Source organism: Aythya marila (assembly GCF_965140915.1).
Source record: "Aythya marila genome assembly, chromosome: 2".
NCBI classification, from domain to species: Eukaryota; Metazoa; Chordata; class Aves; order Anseriformes; family Anatidae; genus Aythya; species Aythya marila.
The window spans coordinates 100,286,505-100,301,572 of NC_139043.1; the positions used below are offsets into that span (position 1 = coordinate 100,286,505).

Consider the following 15,068-nt stretch of genomic DNA (forward strand, 5'->3'; position numbering starts at 1 on the left):
TTTGTCTTCTTCTTAATGAGGGATTATTTTATTAAGATTTTTTTTGTATTATTATTATTATATTATATAATAATATATATAATATATAATATATATAATATATATATTATATTATATATAATATATATATTATATTATAATTTATATAATAATAATATATATAATATATATAATATATATATAATATATATAATATATATATATAATATATATATATATTATAATTATATTATTATATTACCTAAAAGCTCCGTACTTTTACTAATCCTCCATTCTGCTACATATTATAGCTATAACATGGACTACAAGGTCATTTCACTTACAATAACCTTACAATTAGGGGAATAAAAGAAACAACTGACAGGGGAAAATAGAAAACACTGTGATAGGCAGCAGACTCAGCACAGAACTGCCTTAAAACTGTGAACTCTTTTTTCCTTTAAGTAAGTAATACTGTGTGTTGTTGTTGCTGTTGTTTTAAAGAAAGATGAGAAATAAGAAATTAGTTCCTGGTTATTTTGTAAGAGTTACTTCGGAGAGTGAGTTGAAGTTTAGAAAGAAGGCAATTGTTTGCAGCTATTTGGTTTTTATTGTTTATTTGGTATTTATGGCTTATAAAGAATGGTAACTTATGCTGGCCGACAGCTGGAGGCTTTTGCCAGATGAGTAGGAAGATGCTGGAAATAAATGTGCTCTGAAATGTCTTGAAAGTAATGGCAAATTGAATATGTTTGATGTAGCAGAGAAGGGAAAAACAGAGACATACAACTCTGAATTTCCTTACATAGCTTTATGGTTTTTTTGTTTTTTGTTTTTTGTTTTGTTTTGTTTTTTTTTACAATTTGTTCAGCATCTGTATTTTCAATTAAAAGTCACATTATACACATAACAAATAGTGTGCAACATCTCAAGATTTGAAAATATTTATTTTTCCACAATATGTCAGAGTACTGATTAGAGGAGAAAGATTGCCTCTCTTGACCTGCTGAGATACTTTGCCTGATGTAGCCAAGAACATCATTAGCCTTCTTAGCTGCCAGGGCACGTTGATGACTCGTTTTCAACTTGGTGTCCACCAGGACCTCTGGGTTCATTTCTGCAAAGCTGCTTTCCAGATGGGTGGCCCCCAGCTTTTTCTTATATCGGGGTTTGTTCCTCCCCAGGTGCAGGAATGTACTGAAATGAAACGACCATTTTCAAGATTTTATACCGAGCAAATTAGTTCTTAGCGCTAAATGCACCCATTGTAAAAAGACACTCAAGGCATAACACTTGCTCAAGCTTTATTTGAGAAACAAGCTGAGCTTTTGTTGACATCGTCTTCCATGTGGCAAACACTATTCTTACAGACTTAGGATAATTAGTAATTTTCCATAGCAAACTGCAATGAGAGTACACAAGTCACACCCTTTCCATTCAAATCTCATCTTGCAATGTTATAGCTTTTGAATTTGAAAAACAAAATGTATACAGAACTGGAACCAACATTCTAACTTCTACAATTATATATGTCTTTCTGTTAAAACTCCTTTATCTTTTTCTCAGTAAACATATAAACACAGATTACATTTTAACAGAATCTAGTTTAACATCATATCAACTCTGGAAGGAAATGAATAAATGTCTACGTGATATCTCTGTTTTTTTAAGCAATTACAATATTTTCCTTTGCAAAAGACAGGTGTTGATAGCTCTGTTATTAAACCGTGGCTTTAAAAGACATATACATTTGTATTTCATCCTGAATAGATAAATGGTTTATGGATTTTTCAGGCCTAAATTAAAAGCAGCCATATATATATATATATATTTATATATATTTCCAAGTGTGTTGTACAAACTGACCGCCATGAGATAAATTCATAAACCACAATTTGTTCTTGCATAGAAAATGCTATTTTTCCTGGCTAAAGACCTGAAGAAAATTTCTAGATCTATTGTCAAATAAGGTTTTAAGAAATGAACGTGGGGCAAAGGTTTTCAGAATTCTCCTCTTTGCCTCTTAGAAGACAGTGATTATCAACTGAGAATTGCACTTTATTTAAAATTCAGTTTTATTTATTGTGCCAAAAATCACAGGAAAGAACATAATATCATATAGCTTGTGCAAAGACATGCTTTTCTACATGGTACCCTTGTTCCTTTGGCATTTTTGTTGGTGTTCTGCTGACTTGGGAAAGAGGGAAAGAAGAGGTTAAAAACAAACAAACAAACAAACAAAAACCTGCACCGCTCTGTTTCAGTTATCAGTCATCATGGCCACTGAGGGTAGTCATGCACCCTTCAGGCAGTTCTGTAACTGCTGCTCAAAATGACTCCTCTCTAAGTAGAAACATACAATTATCCCAATCAAATTATTCCTAGGTTAAACAACACAATTACCCAGCTTAATTTGAAGATGAATTAATTGGAGGATGATTTTTCTTTTTTTGCATAAAAAGTCCCTGTGTAGGATATTCATAAAGGAAAGTTAAACACTTGACTTTCATGCCAGAGTCTCTAAAAGTATCTCAATTTTAATCAGAAACAGACTTTGTTCCAGCTCTTTCCTTTTAGGAAGAGGAAGAGGTTTTAATATTGCAAATCAGCTCTTACATTAGCACAGAATATATAAGTAAAAGTAAGAAGACAAAAGAAGACAAAAGTGATGCCTTTGTGAAACTTTGTCTAAGGTCTATTATTTTTTTTTTTCTCCTTCTCGTCTTCGACAGATGAAAATTGATTGAAGACAGGCTTCAGCATGAATTGTTCCACTTTGCTATGTCTCATGCTGACAGTGGTTCAGCTTTGGCTTTGCTCTCCAACCACACAGAAATACAGTGCCCAAAACACAGATCAGTCTTTCACAACAGTTCGAAGAGTAAAACGTGGCTGGATATGGGAGCCGCTTTTTGTAACTGAGGAACAGACCTCAAGGATGCCTGTGTATGTTGGACAGGTATGGTAAGTCATGATGTAAGGATAGTTCAAGGTTAGATTTAATGGGCTTATTATCATCGTACTGCCTTGACTTGGAAGATCAACCATCCTCATTGACTTGGAAATATCAAGAAAGATACAAAAAGGGCTGAGATAGCTGTAATCAGGCAGCACAACATCTCAACTTTACTGCAACCTGATTTAGGGTCAGAGAACTCCCTGGGCTAAAGGTCATGGTTCTGCAGTCAAGGAAACACCACTCACATCCTGTTACTAAAACTAAATCTGTGCAGAGTAGCTGAAGGTACCAAGCTGAAATTTTCCTGTCTTCTGAATGAAAGTTAAGGACTCATTTATCAACATTTGGCAACTTGCTTGTGCTATTTTTGGCACTTCATCAAAGAAGCCATAGTGAGTGAAATTTACAAACAGTATTTAGCATGATTTTCTATTACACTAAGTAGCAGCTGATTTACCCCTCATTAATTTTTAATGAAGCAGATTAATACTAAATCCTTTTACCACTGAGAAACTACAGGAATCTGCATGGTTCATTAGATTAACGTAGCTTTAGCACAATGAACAATTATTTTTCACCCTCCTTTAAAAATGTGCTTTAAGATAATTGTCTTAATGATACTTTATCTATTCCTTATTTTTCCTTTCTACTTACAATTATTATTATTATTTATTATTATTATTTATTTTTGTAAGCTAGAAGTAATTGTAGTCTTGAGATCTAGTTTTCTTTTCTTTAAGGCACTTTCTAGGTGAATGAACCAAAATAAGTTTAACTGCTAATTAACTAGCACTAAAATTTAATTGGGCCCAAAGGGTGAGGTGCTCAAAATTCATTAATTGCTTTTTTTCAACCCCTTCAAAATAACTACTATGGAATTGTGATTTGTGATGTCTTACTTCTAAAAGAACAAGTATAGACATAGTCATTAAAAAATAAAAATAAAAAAAAAAAAATCATTATTACTTTTCCCATATCTGAAAAGCATTGTTTCCCATAAAAGATATGTCATAAATGCCAAACATTTTCACGCTGCTGTAGATAATTTTCAAAATCTTGTGTTTCTATTTCTCACAGGTAAACTATGGATAATTTTAATTTAAGATTATTGTTCATTTAGTGCAGTCTAACCATTGTCTAAATCAGACACATTTACTTGTGGCTTTCTGTGAAGTACAGTATGCTCTGTTATCAACAAGTAAATTGGCATTCTATGATCAACTTTATAGTAAATAAGGCCCAGGAGGAAACTCCATCAACAATGACAAAGGTAGACAGTCTCTGTTAGCCTTATCACAACTTCTTTCTGCAGTTAGATTCAGAGCTTAATCTTCAAGTTTCATCTAACATAGAATTATCTTCCATTACCATGTTTGAGAAAAAGTGTTCATCAGTACTGCAGTGTAAGATAGATAATGACAACACATAACTTCTTGTCCCAGATCTCATTTACAATGAAAAGACCACTTAGTATATTATCTATTATAAAACAAACAAACAAACAAAATACAAAAATAAGCTGAGAACCTTCTGTCTACTTTCCCAGCATATGTCATTTATTAGAGACCTCTCATTTATTATCGTTAAGGTCATGAAAATATGTTGGACATAATTATACTAAGCGAAATGGTTCATCATAGGTTTTGTCTAAACACCCAGTCCCAGTCAGGCTTCCAGGCTTCCAGTCTCTAAGGGTTTGATACACTCTGTGATCATATCTCAACCATATCTTAAGGTAAAGATCTAGATGTTCATTATCTTTCCCATGTCCTGGTGTTCATGACAAGGAAACTATGATTTATGGTTTCTAGAAAAGAACCTGTGGTGCCCCTTAGCCAGATGTCATTCTTGGATGATGTTTAAACGAACGGGACCAAACCAATCATAAAGGAGTCCTGCCCTTAGGTTCACCCTATAAAGGTGAACTTGCCCCATGTTTTAAACAAAAGTACATATGTTGAAAGCTTTTGGCTTTAAGTTGTTTAAATTTTAGAGACTTTAACCACCATAACACTGAAAATTATTTATCTTGTGTTTGAAAGGGAAATTAACTCTGCATAATTTGAATACTTTGTTAGGATTCAGTGCAAGAACTCAAAACTGTGTTCCTCATATCTCTGAGCAGTGTCCCAACCTCATTTTTAATAAACTATCCAGTTGATGCATACAAAAAAAATTAAACAATTCAAAATAACCAGTCATTGTTCCAAGGAAAAGCTAAAATGATTTGTTTTTCAACTTCAGCATCTGTCACAAAATATTTTGAGTGAATATAATAGAGAAATGTGCCATAATTAATTCTTTCTCAGTATGTGACCTCATATTCTACACTGATCTGTAAGGTCAATAAGAATGAAACAAAACAGAAAAGTTATTGAAATAATCACATAGACATATCTCTTACGTTTAAAGCTTTACTTAGTAGAATGAGCAAGTTGGATACATATTTATTTATTTTTTAAATTGGGTTTTTAAATTTTTATCCAGGCCCTTAAATATTTTGTCTAAGCATGAAATAAATAAATGTCAGAGAAATAATATGATGGAAGTTGATGTTCACAAACAAACTCAACTGTAGATGACTGGCACATTGAAAGGTTCAGTTACTGCTGTCGCAAAAGTGATGTTGCATATCATTAGCATTAACAGAACAATTATGTTGACATGAACAAATGCAGCTGAACCACAGTGGTCTCCAGGGCTCAGCTTCATCAGAGGAATCATCCTCATAAAGCTGATCTTAGCAAAATAACAGAGGACGCAGGTCTTCCAGGAAGGAATTACAAAATATGTCAATTTATTTCAGAATAAATAATACAGATTTATACCACAGAATGGCTTTTCATCTCTTTAATATTTCAACAGAATTGGAACACCACTCTCATATTCACACCTAGTATTGCTGAGTATAAAAACAATATATGTATATATAAAACTTTTAAAGTACACTTATAATTTATAATAATAAAAATTTAGATAATGTTTTAAGGTCCTTTGCCTTGTTTTCAGCAGAAGTTTGTGGGAGCTGATAAACCAATGATCTAAATTATGTATTTAACATTAATTTCTTTCACTTCTGTGTTTGTTTGTTTTTGTTTTTTTTTTTTCACTTACAGCTGAAATCAGATTTAGACAAACAGGATGGCAACTTACAATACATTTTGACTGGGGAAGGAGCTGGAAGTATATTTATCATTGATGAATATAATGGCAAAATTTATGTGATACAAAAGGTGGATCGAGAAGAGAAACCCTTCTATATTCTAAGAGCCCAGGCACTTAACAGGAACACTCATCTTCCCGTTGAACCTGAATCAGAATTTATTATCAAGGTTCGAGATATCAATGATCATGAACCACAGTTCTTGGATGGACCTTATGTGGCTACTGTTCCAGAGATGTCACCTGAAGGTATGACATGCCATAAACCAAAGTCTTACATGTATCAGAGTCCTTTTACATATTCTGGATTCATGCTTGTATTGAATATAGAAACCTGTCTTTTCCGTCACTGGCATAGCTATGAAATAGGTACTTGTTTAAAAATACAGCATCACACTTCAGAATAGATAGACTACTGTAACCAGTTGGTACTGCAAAGGAGATTTTAGGCAGACAGAATTCACTGCTTTTTCAATCAGTATAGCACCCTAGTATCTAGAAAATTGTTCAATGTATTATTATTATTATAACCTGTCAGCTCTTCAGACTATTGTGAAACAAAAGTAGCATTCACTTAAATTTTAAAAGCCTCTAACCTAAGTTGACTCTTTAAGCACACAAATAAGCTTGGCTGAACAGCACTCAACAGCCTCCTTCAGTTTCCTCTGATTCTGCTTAATAATTAAACAATAGGCTTTTATTATGCCCTATCTAGTATAAATCATACTATAGTGTAACTGAAGAAGAGTCAAAATCACATGACAAGCACTCATGATTTCCCCACAAATACAGGGATATTTTCCTTTCTGTAAGTAATGGGTTCAGAACAGGAATGAAGTGGGCTGATATGATGACCATCCTCATATCTTGTATGATGCCTACCTATTTACACAGCCAAGCCTCTTTCCACATTGGAAAGCTTCCCTTTGTTTGGATTAGATGGTGGGCAATAAAGCAGTCTTTCAATTTCATAAGCACAAAAATTGCAAAAGGATTTTCCTATCAAAAGTGATGACTTAACCTCTGGACCACTTCTTCCACATATCTATACATAAAAAGAAGATCTGGACCATGTACCTGGAAACTTAGTACAACAAATATGAAGCAAATTTTGCTTTGTGACTACAATAATATAGACACAGTAATATAGTATAAGATAAGATAAGATAAGATAGATTTATAGAAGATTATTTTATTATATATTATATATTATATTTTATATATTATATATAATATATAAAATATAATTATATATTATATTATATTATATTATATTATAATGTATAATTATATTATATATAAAATGTTATATATTTTATTATATATATTATATATATAATATAACATAGATATAATAATACAATAAGTGACCACAATAATATAGAACAGTTTATTGTTTAGAATTATCTGGATATTTTTATCTTGGATTACACAGACCTGGGTCTTTGATACAGCTTTTTTTTTTTTTTTTTTTTTTTTCCATGTGATTCACTATTATTGATAAGACACTAGATCTCTTATAAAAAATCAATTTTAAATAGCTGATAATATAATATGGCTCCATTTACACTCACCCTAACCTATAACCTTTCACAGAACTATATCAAGAATTCAATTCTGAAACCCTTCTATTTTATCGTCCTGTCTTTATGACAAGTTCCTGTCTTAGTGATGAGAGGATGATTAAGAAAAAAAAAAAAAAAAAAAAAAGGAAAAGATAATAAAAAAGAAGTCAGTTAGGGTAGTACTTATGGATCAAAGCAACAGTAGCATTCTCTTTCCATTTATCTGTTTCTCACCTCAGTTCACCAATAAGCAGTTGACAGATGAGAAGCTTCAATCTGTGTTCACTTGAGTTGCCTATAACTGACAATCTGAAAATAGAAGGTGCAGCAGTCTTTATCAAATCTGTCATCTACGGTATCTTTAAATTCCTAAAATACTACATCGCTTCAACATAAGATTTATTAATTATTTATTTTTTTAATAAAATATCCCACTAAAATATGAAAAATAAATCAGAAGTAACAGCATTCTCTCAATTTGTCAGAATGTGTAAAAAATAAAACAACATATCTGTGTGCCTCCCCTCTTAGACACAGACTTCTTGAGATAGTGAATTCATAGACTTGCAATTAACCACTATATAACATGAATTTAGGATGGCCCTATTGATCTTCAAATATTTTCTACACTCCTATGTTTGGCCTCTCTAGCACTTTTGTTATTGTTATTCTAGCACTTTTGCTATTGTTATTTTAGAGATTACTTTTCATCAGCTTCTTCTGTGTAGATACTAGTACACAACAGGCTACATTGGGTTTATGAGGCAAGGTTTTAGTAGCAGGGAGGCTACAGAGGTGGCCTCTGTGGGAAGGTTCCAGAAACTGCCCTGGGTTAAATTAGAACCAGCTACATCCAGCTCCAAGTTGGATGCCAGCACCTGTTGCTGGCAAAGCTGAGCCAGTAAGCAATTCTAGTTGCGCCTCTGTGAGATCAGATTTAAGAAAGGAAAAATCTGCTGTGCAAGAGCATATGGGAGAGAGTGAAAAAATGTAGAGGAACAACCCTACAGACCACAAGGTCAGTGCAGGAGGTGCTCCAGGCCCCAGAGCTGAAGTTCCGCTGTGGCCTGTGGAGAGGCCCCTGGTGGAACAGGCTGTTTCCCTTCAGCCCAGGGAGCAGATGTCCACGCTGCAGCCTGTAGAGGAGCACTCAGTGGAGCAGGTGGATATGGCGTGGAGGAGCCTGTGGCCCATGGACAGCCCCCACTGGAGAGCAGGCGAAAGGACTGAATCCTGTGGGACAGATCCCATACTGGAGCAGAGGAAGCGAGTGAAGAAGCAGAGAAAAGGCATTATGGACTGACCACAACCCCCATTCCCCGTTCCCCTGTGCATTTTGGAGAGAGGACATAGAAGAGAGTGGATATCATGGAGGGTGTTTTTAGTTTGCTTTTATTTCTCACTTCTTTAGACTGCTATATGTGCTCTGTATTTAGGTAATAAATTTCATTAATTTCCCTTATGCCAAGTTTGTTTTGTCTGTGGTGGTAGGTGAGTGATCTCCTTGTCCTTATTATCAGCCTTTTCTTTCATCATATTTTCTCCCGCTGTTCTATTGGGGATGGGGCATAAGAGAGCATCTGTATGGTGCTCAGCTACCTACCCACGTTAAACTAAGATACTGGCATACTAAAGTGTATTTCGAGACATACAGAGTATAAATGGAATGGTATATACTGGTATACACCCTAATAGCTCCAATACATGAAACAGCTGAGCCACACCATGCTGTCCTCTCTGGGCTCACTTACCTTGCCTCTCCAAGTATTGCACTTCTGAGGTGAAAGCTCATTTGATGTATATCTTAAAGCATTAATCCTTAGAAGGGAATTTTGAACTTCCCAAATGGACAGAAACAGTAACCAATCAAAATCACAGTGCTTTTCTCCCAGTAAAACAGAATCTCCTTCTGCATAGTAAGAACATAGACCGGAATTACTTTAAATGGCACAGTGCAATAGAGAGTCTTAGTCTTTGCTCCATTTCAGAGCTCTCTAATGATGTTTCAGCTCAATTATATTGGACCTGGGATCTTTTTATGAAAAAACTTGCTTAGGAAGCATGGTCCATACTCAGAAAAGTAGTTCACAATTGCTGAGCTTTTTGTCTGGAACTAAGAAAGCGAAGAGAATAATTCACAGCTGGTCATGTATTACTTGCTTCAGAAAACCACAGAAAAACAGAAAACAGGCATAGATAATTTGTACCTAAAGTTAGGTACAAATATCTAAATGTATACTAATGTGACAACAAATTAGAATATATTTTACTTCTTTCTTAGCTCTCTTTTATCTTCAGTACTAAACTTTATTAGGATTTTAAATGCAAGTGTCAATGTGAATGAAAAGTGTGTCAGCAAATGAACTCTTCTAAGAGTACAGGACTGCAGTTTTCCCTTGGGCATTCCGTGCAGTTTTACATTAAGTGCTTCCCATATAGCTGTTAAAAGTGTACAAATGCGGTATATGTGATGGAATGGTTAGGTCAGATGCAATAATATATCAGTAATTACTGTTTTAGTAGATTTCAAACTCTAGTTAGAAAAATGAGTAACTATTTTTTATACAAGGGCCTTCTAGTTTACCTAACGGGTTGCAATATATAAGTGGCACAATAAATATTTTGTCCAAAAGAAGTAAAACCAACGGCAAAGGAATGTAAAGTAAATCTTATATAACAATCAGAAAAAAAAAAAAAAAAAAAAAAAAAAAGTAATTTGCTTTAAATAGAACCTAATGAAAAGCACAGAATGTGTAAACATGTTTACTATGCCGCTTAAGACATTTATGTAGACACAACACATATTTGGAGCTAAACTTTATATCGATGTCACACAGACTCACATATTCAGAAAATGCATGTTCAAAAGCTCACAGATAGATTTAGTTGATTTGTCTCTGGCATTATAGCAGTTTTCACATAAATTATGTTAAACTATGTTGGAGTTTTATTATATCAATTATATGATTGCTGTCATTATATAATGGCTGGAATGTCAAGAGGTGGTCTTGTTTATTTGTTTGTTCAGAAAAATAAATAAATAAATGAATAAATAAATTTTATCTGGTCAATTTTTCTCTTCCAACCAAGGAATTAAAAAAATGGCCGAACTTTCTTTTCAAAATTTATTGGGAACATTAATATTACTGCTCTAATTTCTATCATTCAAACACAAATGTCTAGGTAAAAGCATACTTCCTTTTGGCAAATGGTTTGCTTTTTTTGATATGGGTTAAATGTACAAAGAAATAGAGGTTTCATAGCAGTGAAAGACTAAAAAATGAAAAAAAAAAAAAAAAGTTTTCCAAATCTGGGCAACATTTTTCTTCTGCTCCCTTCATAGTCCATATTTAATTTAGAAGCTCATGTACTGATCATGAAATATTTGTCCCTTGCCTGCTTCATGTTTCCATTACGCTGCTTCTCCCTGAGCCCACCTGGGCAAATTCCATCCTTCTCCCTTCTGTGATACTATGGAAGAGTTAACAAGCAAGCAAAAAAAAAAAAAAAAATATTCTGGGGCTTAGAGAAGCAGCAAATGCTATTTTAGTTTCAACATTTCTTTCTAATGGACAGAAACTGTAGAAAATGAATCTGTCTTTAAATGTTTGAGACTCAAGGAGCTGTAACAATAACCTTGCAGTTCTTCATTCTGTTGTTGTTCTATCTTGTTAAATATGGTGCTGTAAACAAGTCCATTTCTGAATATGGTTGTTGGTACCTTGCTTGGGTTTCTTTAGTAGAAAACTGAATTTATAACAGGCTTGATATTGTATTATCCACAGTGATCAGTTCCTTTTTAGCATTCACTCAATTTCTTTTTAAACAAGTGCATTATAGTCATGCTAAAATTCCTTAAAGATTAAATTTTCAGTATTAGTTAATACAGAACAGTTTTCCATAGATTGCAGCTGATGTGAACTTAGCTGCAGTATAGCCAGATGTTTTCATTTAGTTTATCTTTTAGCCTTGATAAAGAATATTGTTATTTATGAAGCGCATATATGCCTCAACAAATAACGTATTTGTTTTTCTGGTAATAATTATTGACTTGTAGTTTGACCATAAAAAGATTCAGATCTAATTCCTTGAGCTCCATCATTACTTTTCTCTTCCAGTATAACTATACATAGATTTTTAATATATATATTAGTATATGTTACAGCTCTAAGTAGGTGCAAACATGAACATACACCAGATAAAAAAAAAAAAAAAAAAAAGTATTTCCTGCTTTTTCTCACAAGAAGTGATATTTATGTTGTGCAGAACTAGGTAAGGAAAAAAAAAAAAAAAAAAGGAGACAAAAATAAAGTTTACCTTATGAAATTGTGCTACAGTGAATAATACATTTCAAAGAATAATCATCATTAATGGCACCCTGAATTTTCTGCCAATCTTGTTTATAGGATATAGCCAGCTTTCAGTCAGAGATGAAATCAAGCTCTGCAGATTGATTCTGTTGTGCATTCTGCCATGGAAAAGGCTCATTAAAGACTCAAAAATATGAAATGTTATCAGAGCCTTGTCATACTTCTTGGCTGCTTTCCTTGCTAACAAGTAATTTCTTTCAGTCAGGTAGTGGGCCTACTAGTGACAAAGTCACTTTTTTTCTTATTCTTAAAGAAAAGTTCCATAAAATACTTAGCAGAATATTCAAGGGGAGGTTAAACAATTTATTCTACTTCATTTACATGCCAAAAATTAGGGGAAAAGGCATAAGATGTACAATTTTAAGCAATATATAGACAGTGCTGAAAAGTTGTATGTTATTTCATTTTATTTTAATTGAAAATCTGAATGCATCAAAATAGTTGCCTATGGAATATTTTCCATTTCTGATGATGGATTTTAGAAGGTGAATTTGCTCCTGCAAATTTTCAGGAGGGTTTGATAATATAACTGACTTATTAAAATGTCTTTAAAGAGCTTGTGCTGTGTAATTATGAAATAATTTATACAAGATGAAAAACACTGAAGAGAAACAATAATGAAAAAAATGAGAGGACAAGAGGCATAAGCAACAGTTTAAAATAGCCCTGTAGATAATTCCAGAGAAATGCAATAAGTAACTTCAATATGTGTTTGTAGACAATGAATAAATATAATCCACTTTATTTTTTTTTTGAGGTACTTCGGTTGCACAGGTAACAGCCACTGATGGTGATGATCCTTCTTATGGGAATAGTGCCCGTCTGATTTACAGTCTCATTCAGGGTCAGCCTTATTTCTCTGTGGAGCCAAAGACAGGTACTACAGAATGATCTTGTCACCCGATAAATAAATAAATAAATAAATAAATAAATAAACAAACAAACATAAAGTAGATACAAGCAAATATTTCTTTCTTCATTTCTGCAAGAATATCAATTGATATCACCATATATTTTTGCATTTTTGCATAACTCCTAGATTTAAACAAACAAATAAGTAAGTCATTACTTTCTTTCCCAAGGGAAGCTGAGATTACATCTCTTTTTAGAGAATGAAGAATTTAGTTAGATTCTGAGTACCCTATTCAACAAGTGGACCCAGAGAGACACACTTTTGACTTATCAGCTCTAAGACTCACTATGTGACCATTTCTATCTCTATGTAGTTGGAGAAACCACAGATATGTGATATCTCTCCAAAATCTTGATTTCTGGGGAAGATGGTTACATATGGTAGAGAAGATATATGGTGTGTTCTGCTCCCTGTAACTCTAAGAATGAATCTGTAACACAGTGTAGATGTTCCCATGAGTACTAATTTCCAGCATTAGGACAGGTGTGCCGTGCATAGTGTAGACCATAAATCCACAACTGTGACCAATGTTCCATTTTATACCCATATTATATAGTCAGATATTGGGAAAAAGCATGACTATTATATGTCAGGGATATAAAAAATGGCTTTATATTTTCAGGGGTCATCAGAATGGCTTCCCAAATGGACAGAGAAACAAAAGATCAGTATTTGGTCATCATCCAAGCCAAAGATATGGTGGGACAAGCTGGGGCATTTTCAGCAACAGCTACAGTTACCATCAATCTCTCTGACATGAATGACAATCCACCTAAATTCATAGAGAGTGAGTATAAGCTTCTTACAGTAGCTGAAGACTTTAGGAAATTTAGATTTACTGTAGCTCTGTTAAGTTCAATGATAGGGTGTTTATTTATATATATATATATTTTTTTTTTATTTATGAACAAGTCTATGCTTTGTTTACAGCAAACAAAAAATAAAGACAAAAAAAATGAATGGAACAGAAAACCAACCACTATCAAAGGACCTCAGGCCTTCTGTTTTTATCATGAGGCTTTAGAAATAAATATCTTATATATTAATCTTTATCTTAGAGATAAATATCTTACATATTTGGAGATAAATATCTTGCTTTATATATATTTTGTGCTCAACAATAGGATACAACTCCCTCTCCTCTCCTCTCCTCTCCTCTCCTCTCCTCTCCTCTCCTCTCCTCTCCTCTCCTCTCCTCTCCTCTCCTCTCCTCTCCTCTCCTCTCCTCTCCTCTCCTCTCCTCTCCTCTCCTCTCCTCTCCTCTCCTCTCCTCTCCTCTCCTCTCCTCTCCTCTCCTCTCCTCTCCTCTCCTCTCCTCTCCTCTCCTCTTTGTTTGTTTGTAATGTTATGTTTTGTTTTGATTTTAATATTTGATTATTTATTTATTTTGGGAGGTACTGTGAGCTTTTGACAAATGATGTGACAGTCTGTCCAGGGAGTTTGTTGCAGACGTGGGAGATACGCTGGCGGGAAGAACTAATAAAATGTTTTTTGGAAAGTGCTGCAATCCACTGCTTTTTTTTTTTTTTTTTTTTTTTTTTCACCCTGCTGTAGTTGATTATCCTGTCTGTCCATTACTGGATTAGATACATAGGTCTATTAAAAGCTGGGGACTTTTTCCTGATTTCTGAGAACCTCAGGCCATCATACTCTCAATAACTATAAACCATGGATCACTGAACTGTGATAGTATTTGTTTTCTCAGGACTATACTATTTGAATGTCTCTGAAGATGCTCCTGTGGGCACTACGGTAGGCAAAATCATGGCAGAAGACAGCGACATTGGGGAGAATGCAGCCATGAACTATTTCATTGAAGGAGATAGTTCAGATGTTTTTGACATCATTACTGACAATGAGACTCAAGAAGGAATTATCTTATTAAAAAAGGTGAGACATCAGAAGCTTTCTGAAAAATCCCTAAATAGAGAAAAGAACCTCCTCAAATAAAAAGGATGTTTTATAAAATACCATTTATTTTTTATTATTTTTATTTATTTATTTATTTATTTATTTTTTCCTCAGGCTTTGTGATTTGACTGGAATATTTGGGGGATAAAAAGAAACATTTTTCTTTCTGTTTACTTTTTTTCCACATTCCTGTAACTGTTAAATACAAT

At 33.6% G+C, this 15,068-nt stretch overlaps 1 protein-coding gene across 2 annotated transcripts in view; it reads left to right on the top strand.

The window, feature by feature from the left end:
• Positions 1-15,068, top strand: part of LOC309875761 (cadherin-19-like) — a 74,257-nt gene that overhangs the window by 32,482 nt on the left and 26,707 nt on the right. For both annotated transcript variants that reach the window (XM_082755447.1, XM_082755448.1), the window contains 5 exons: positions 2,712-2,938; positions 6,055-6,349; positions 12,793-12,912; positions 13,571-13,735; positions 14,654-14,838. In XM_082755447.1, the coding sequence (XP_082611573.1) occupies positions 2,741-2,938; positions 6,055-6,349; positions 12,793-12,912; positions 13,571-13,735; positions 14,654-14,838 (963 nt within the window). In that variant the 5' untranslated portion in view covers positions 2,712-2,740. The remainder of the gene's footprint in view (positions 1-2,711; positions 2,939-6,054; positions 6,350-12,792; positions 12,913-13,570; positions 13,736-14,653; positions 14,839-15,068) is intronic.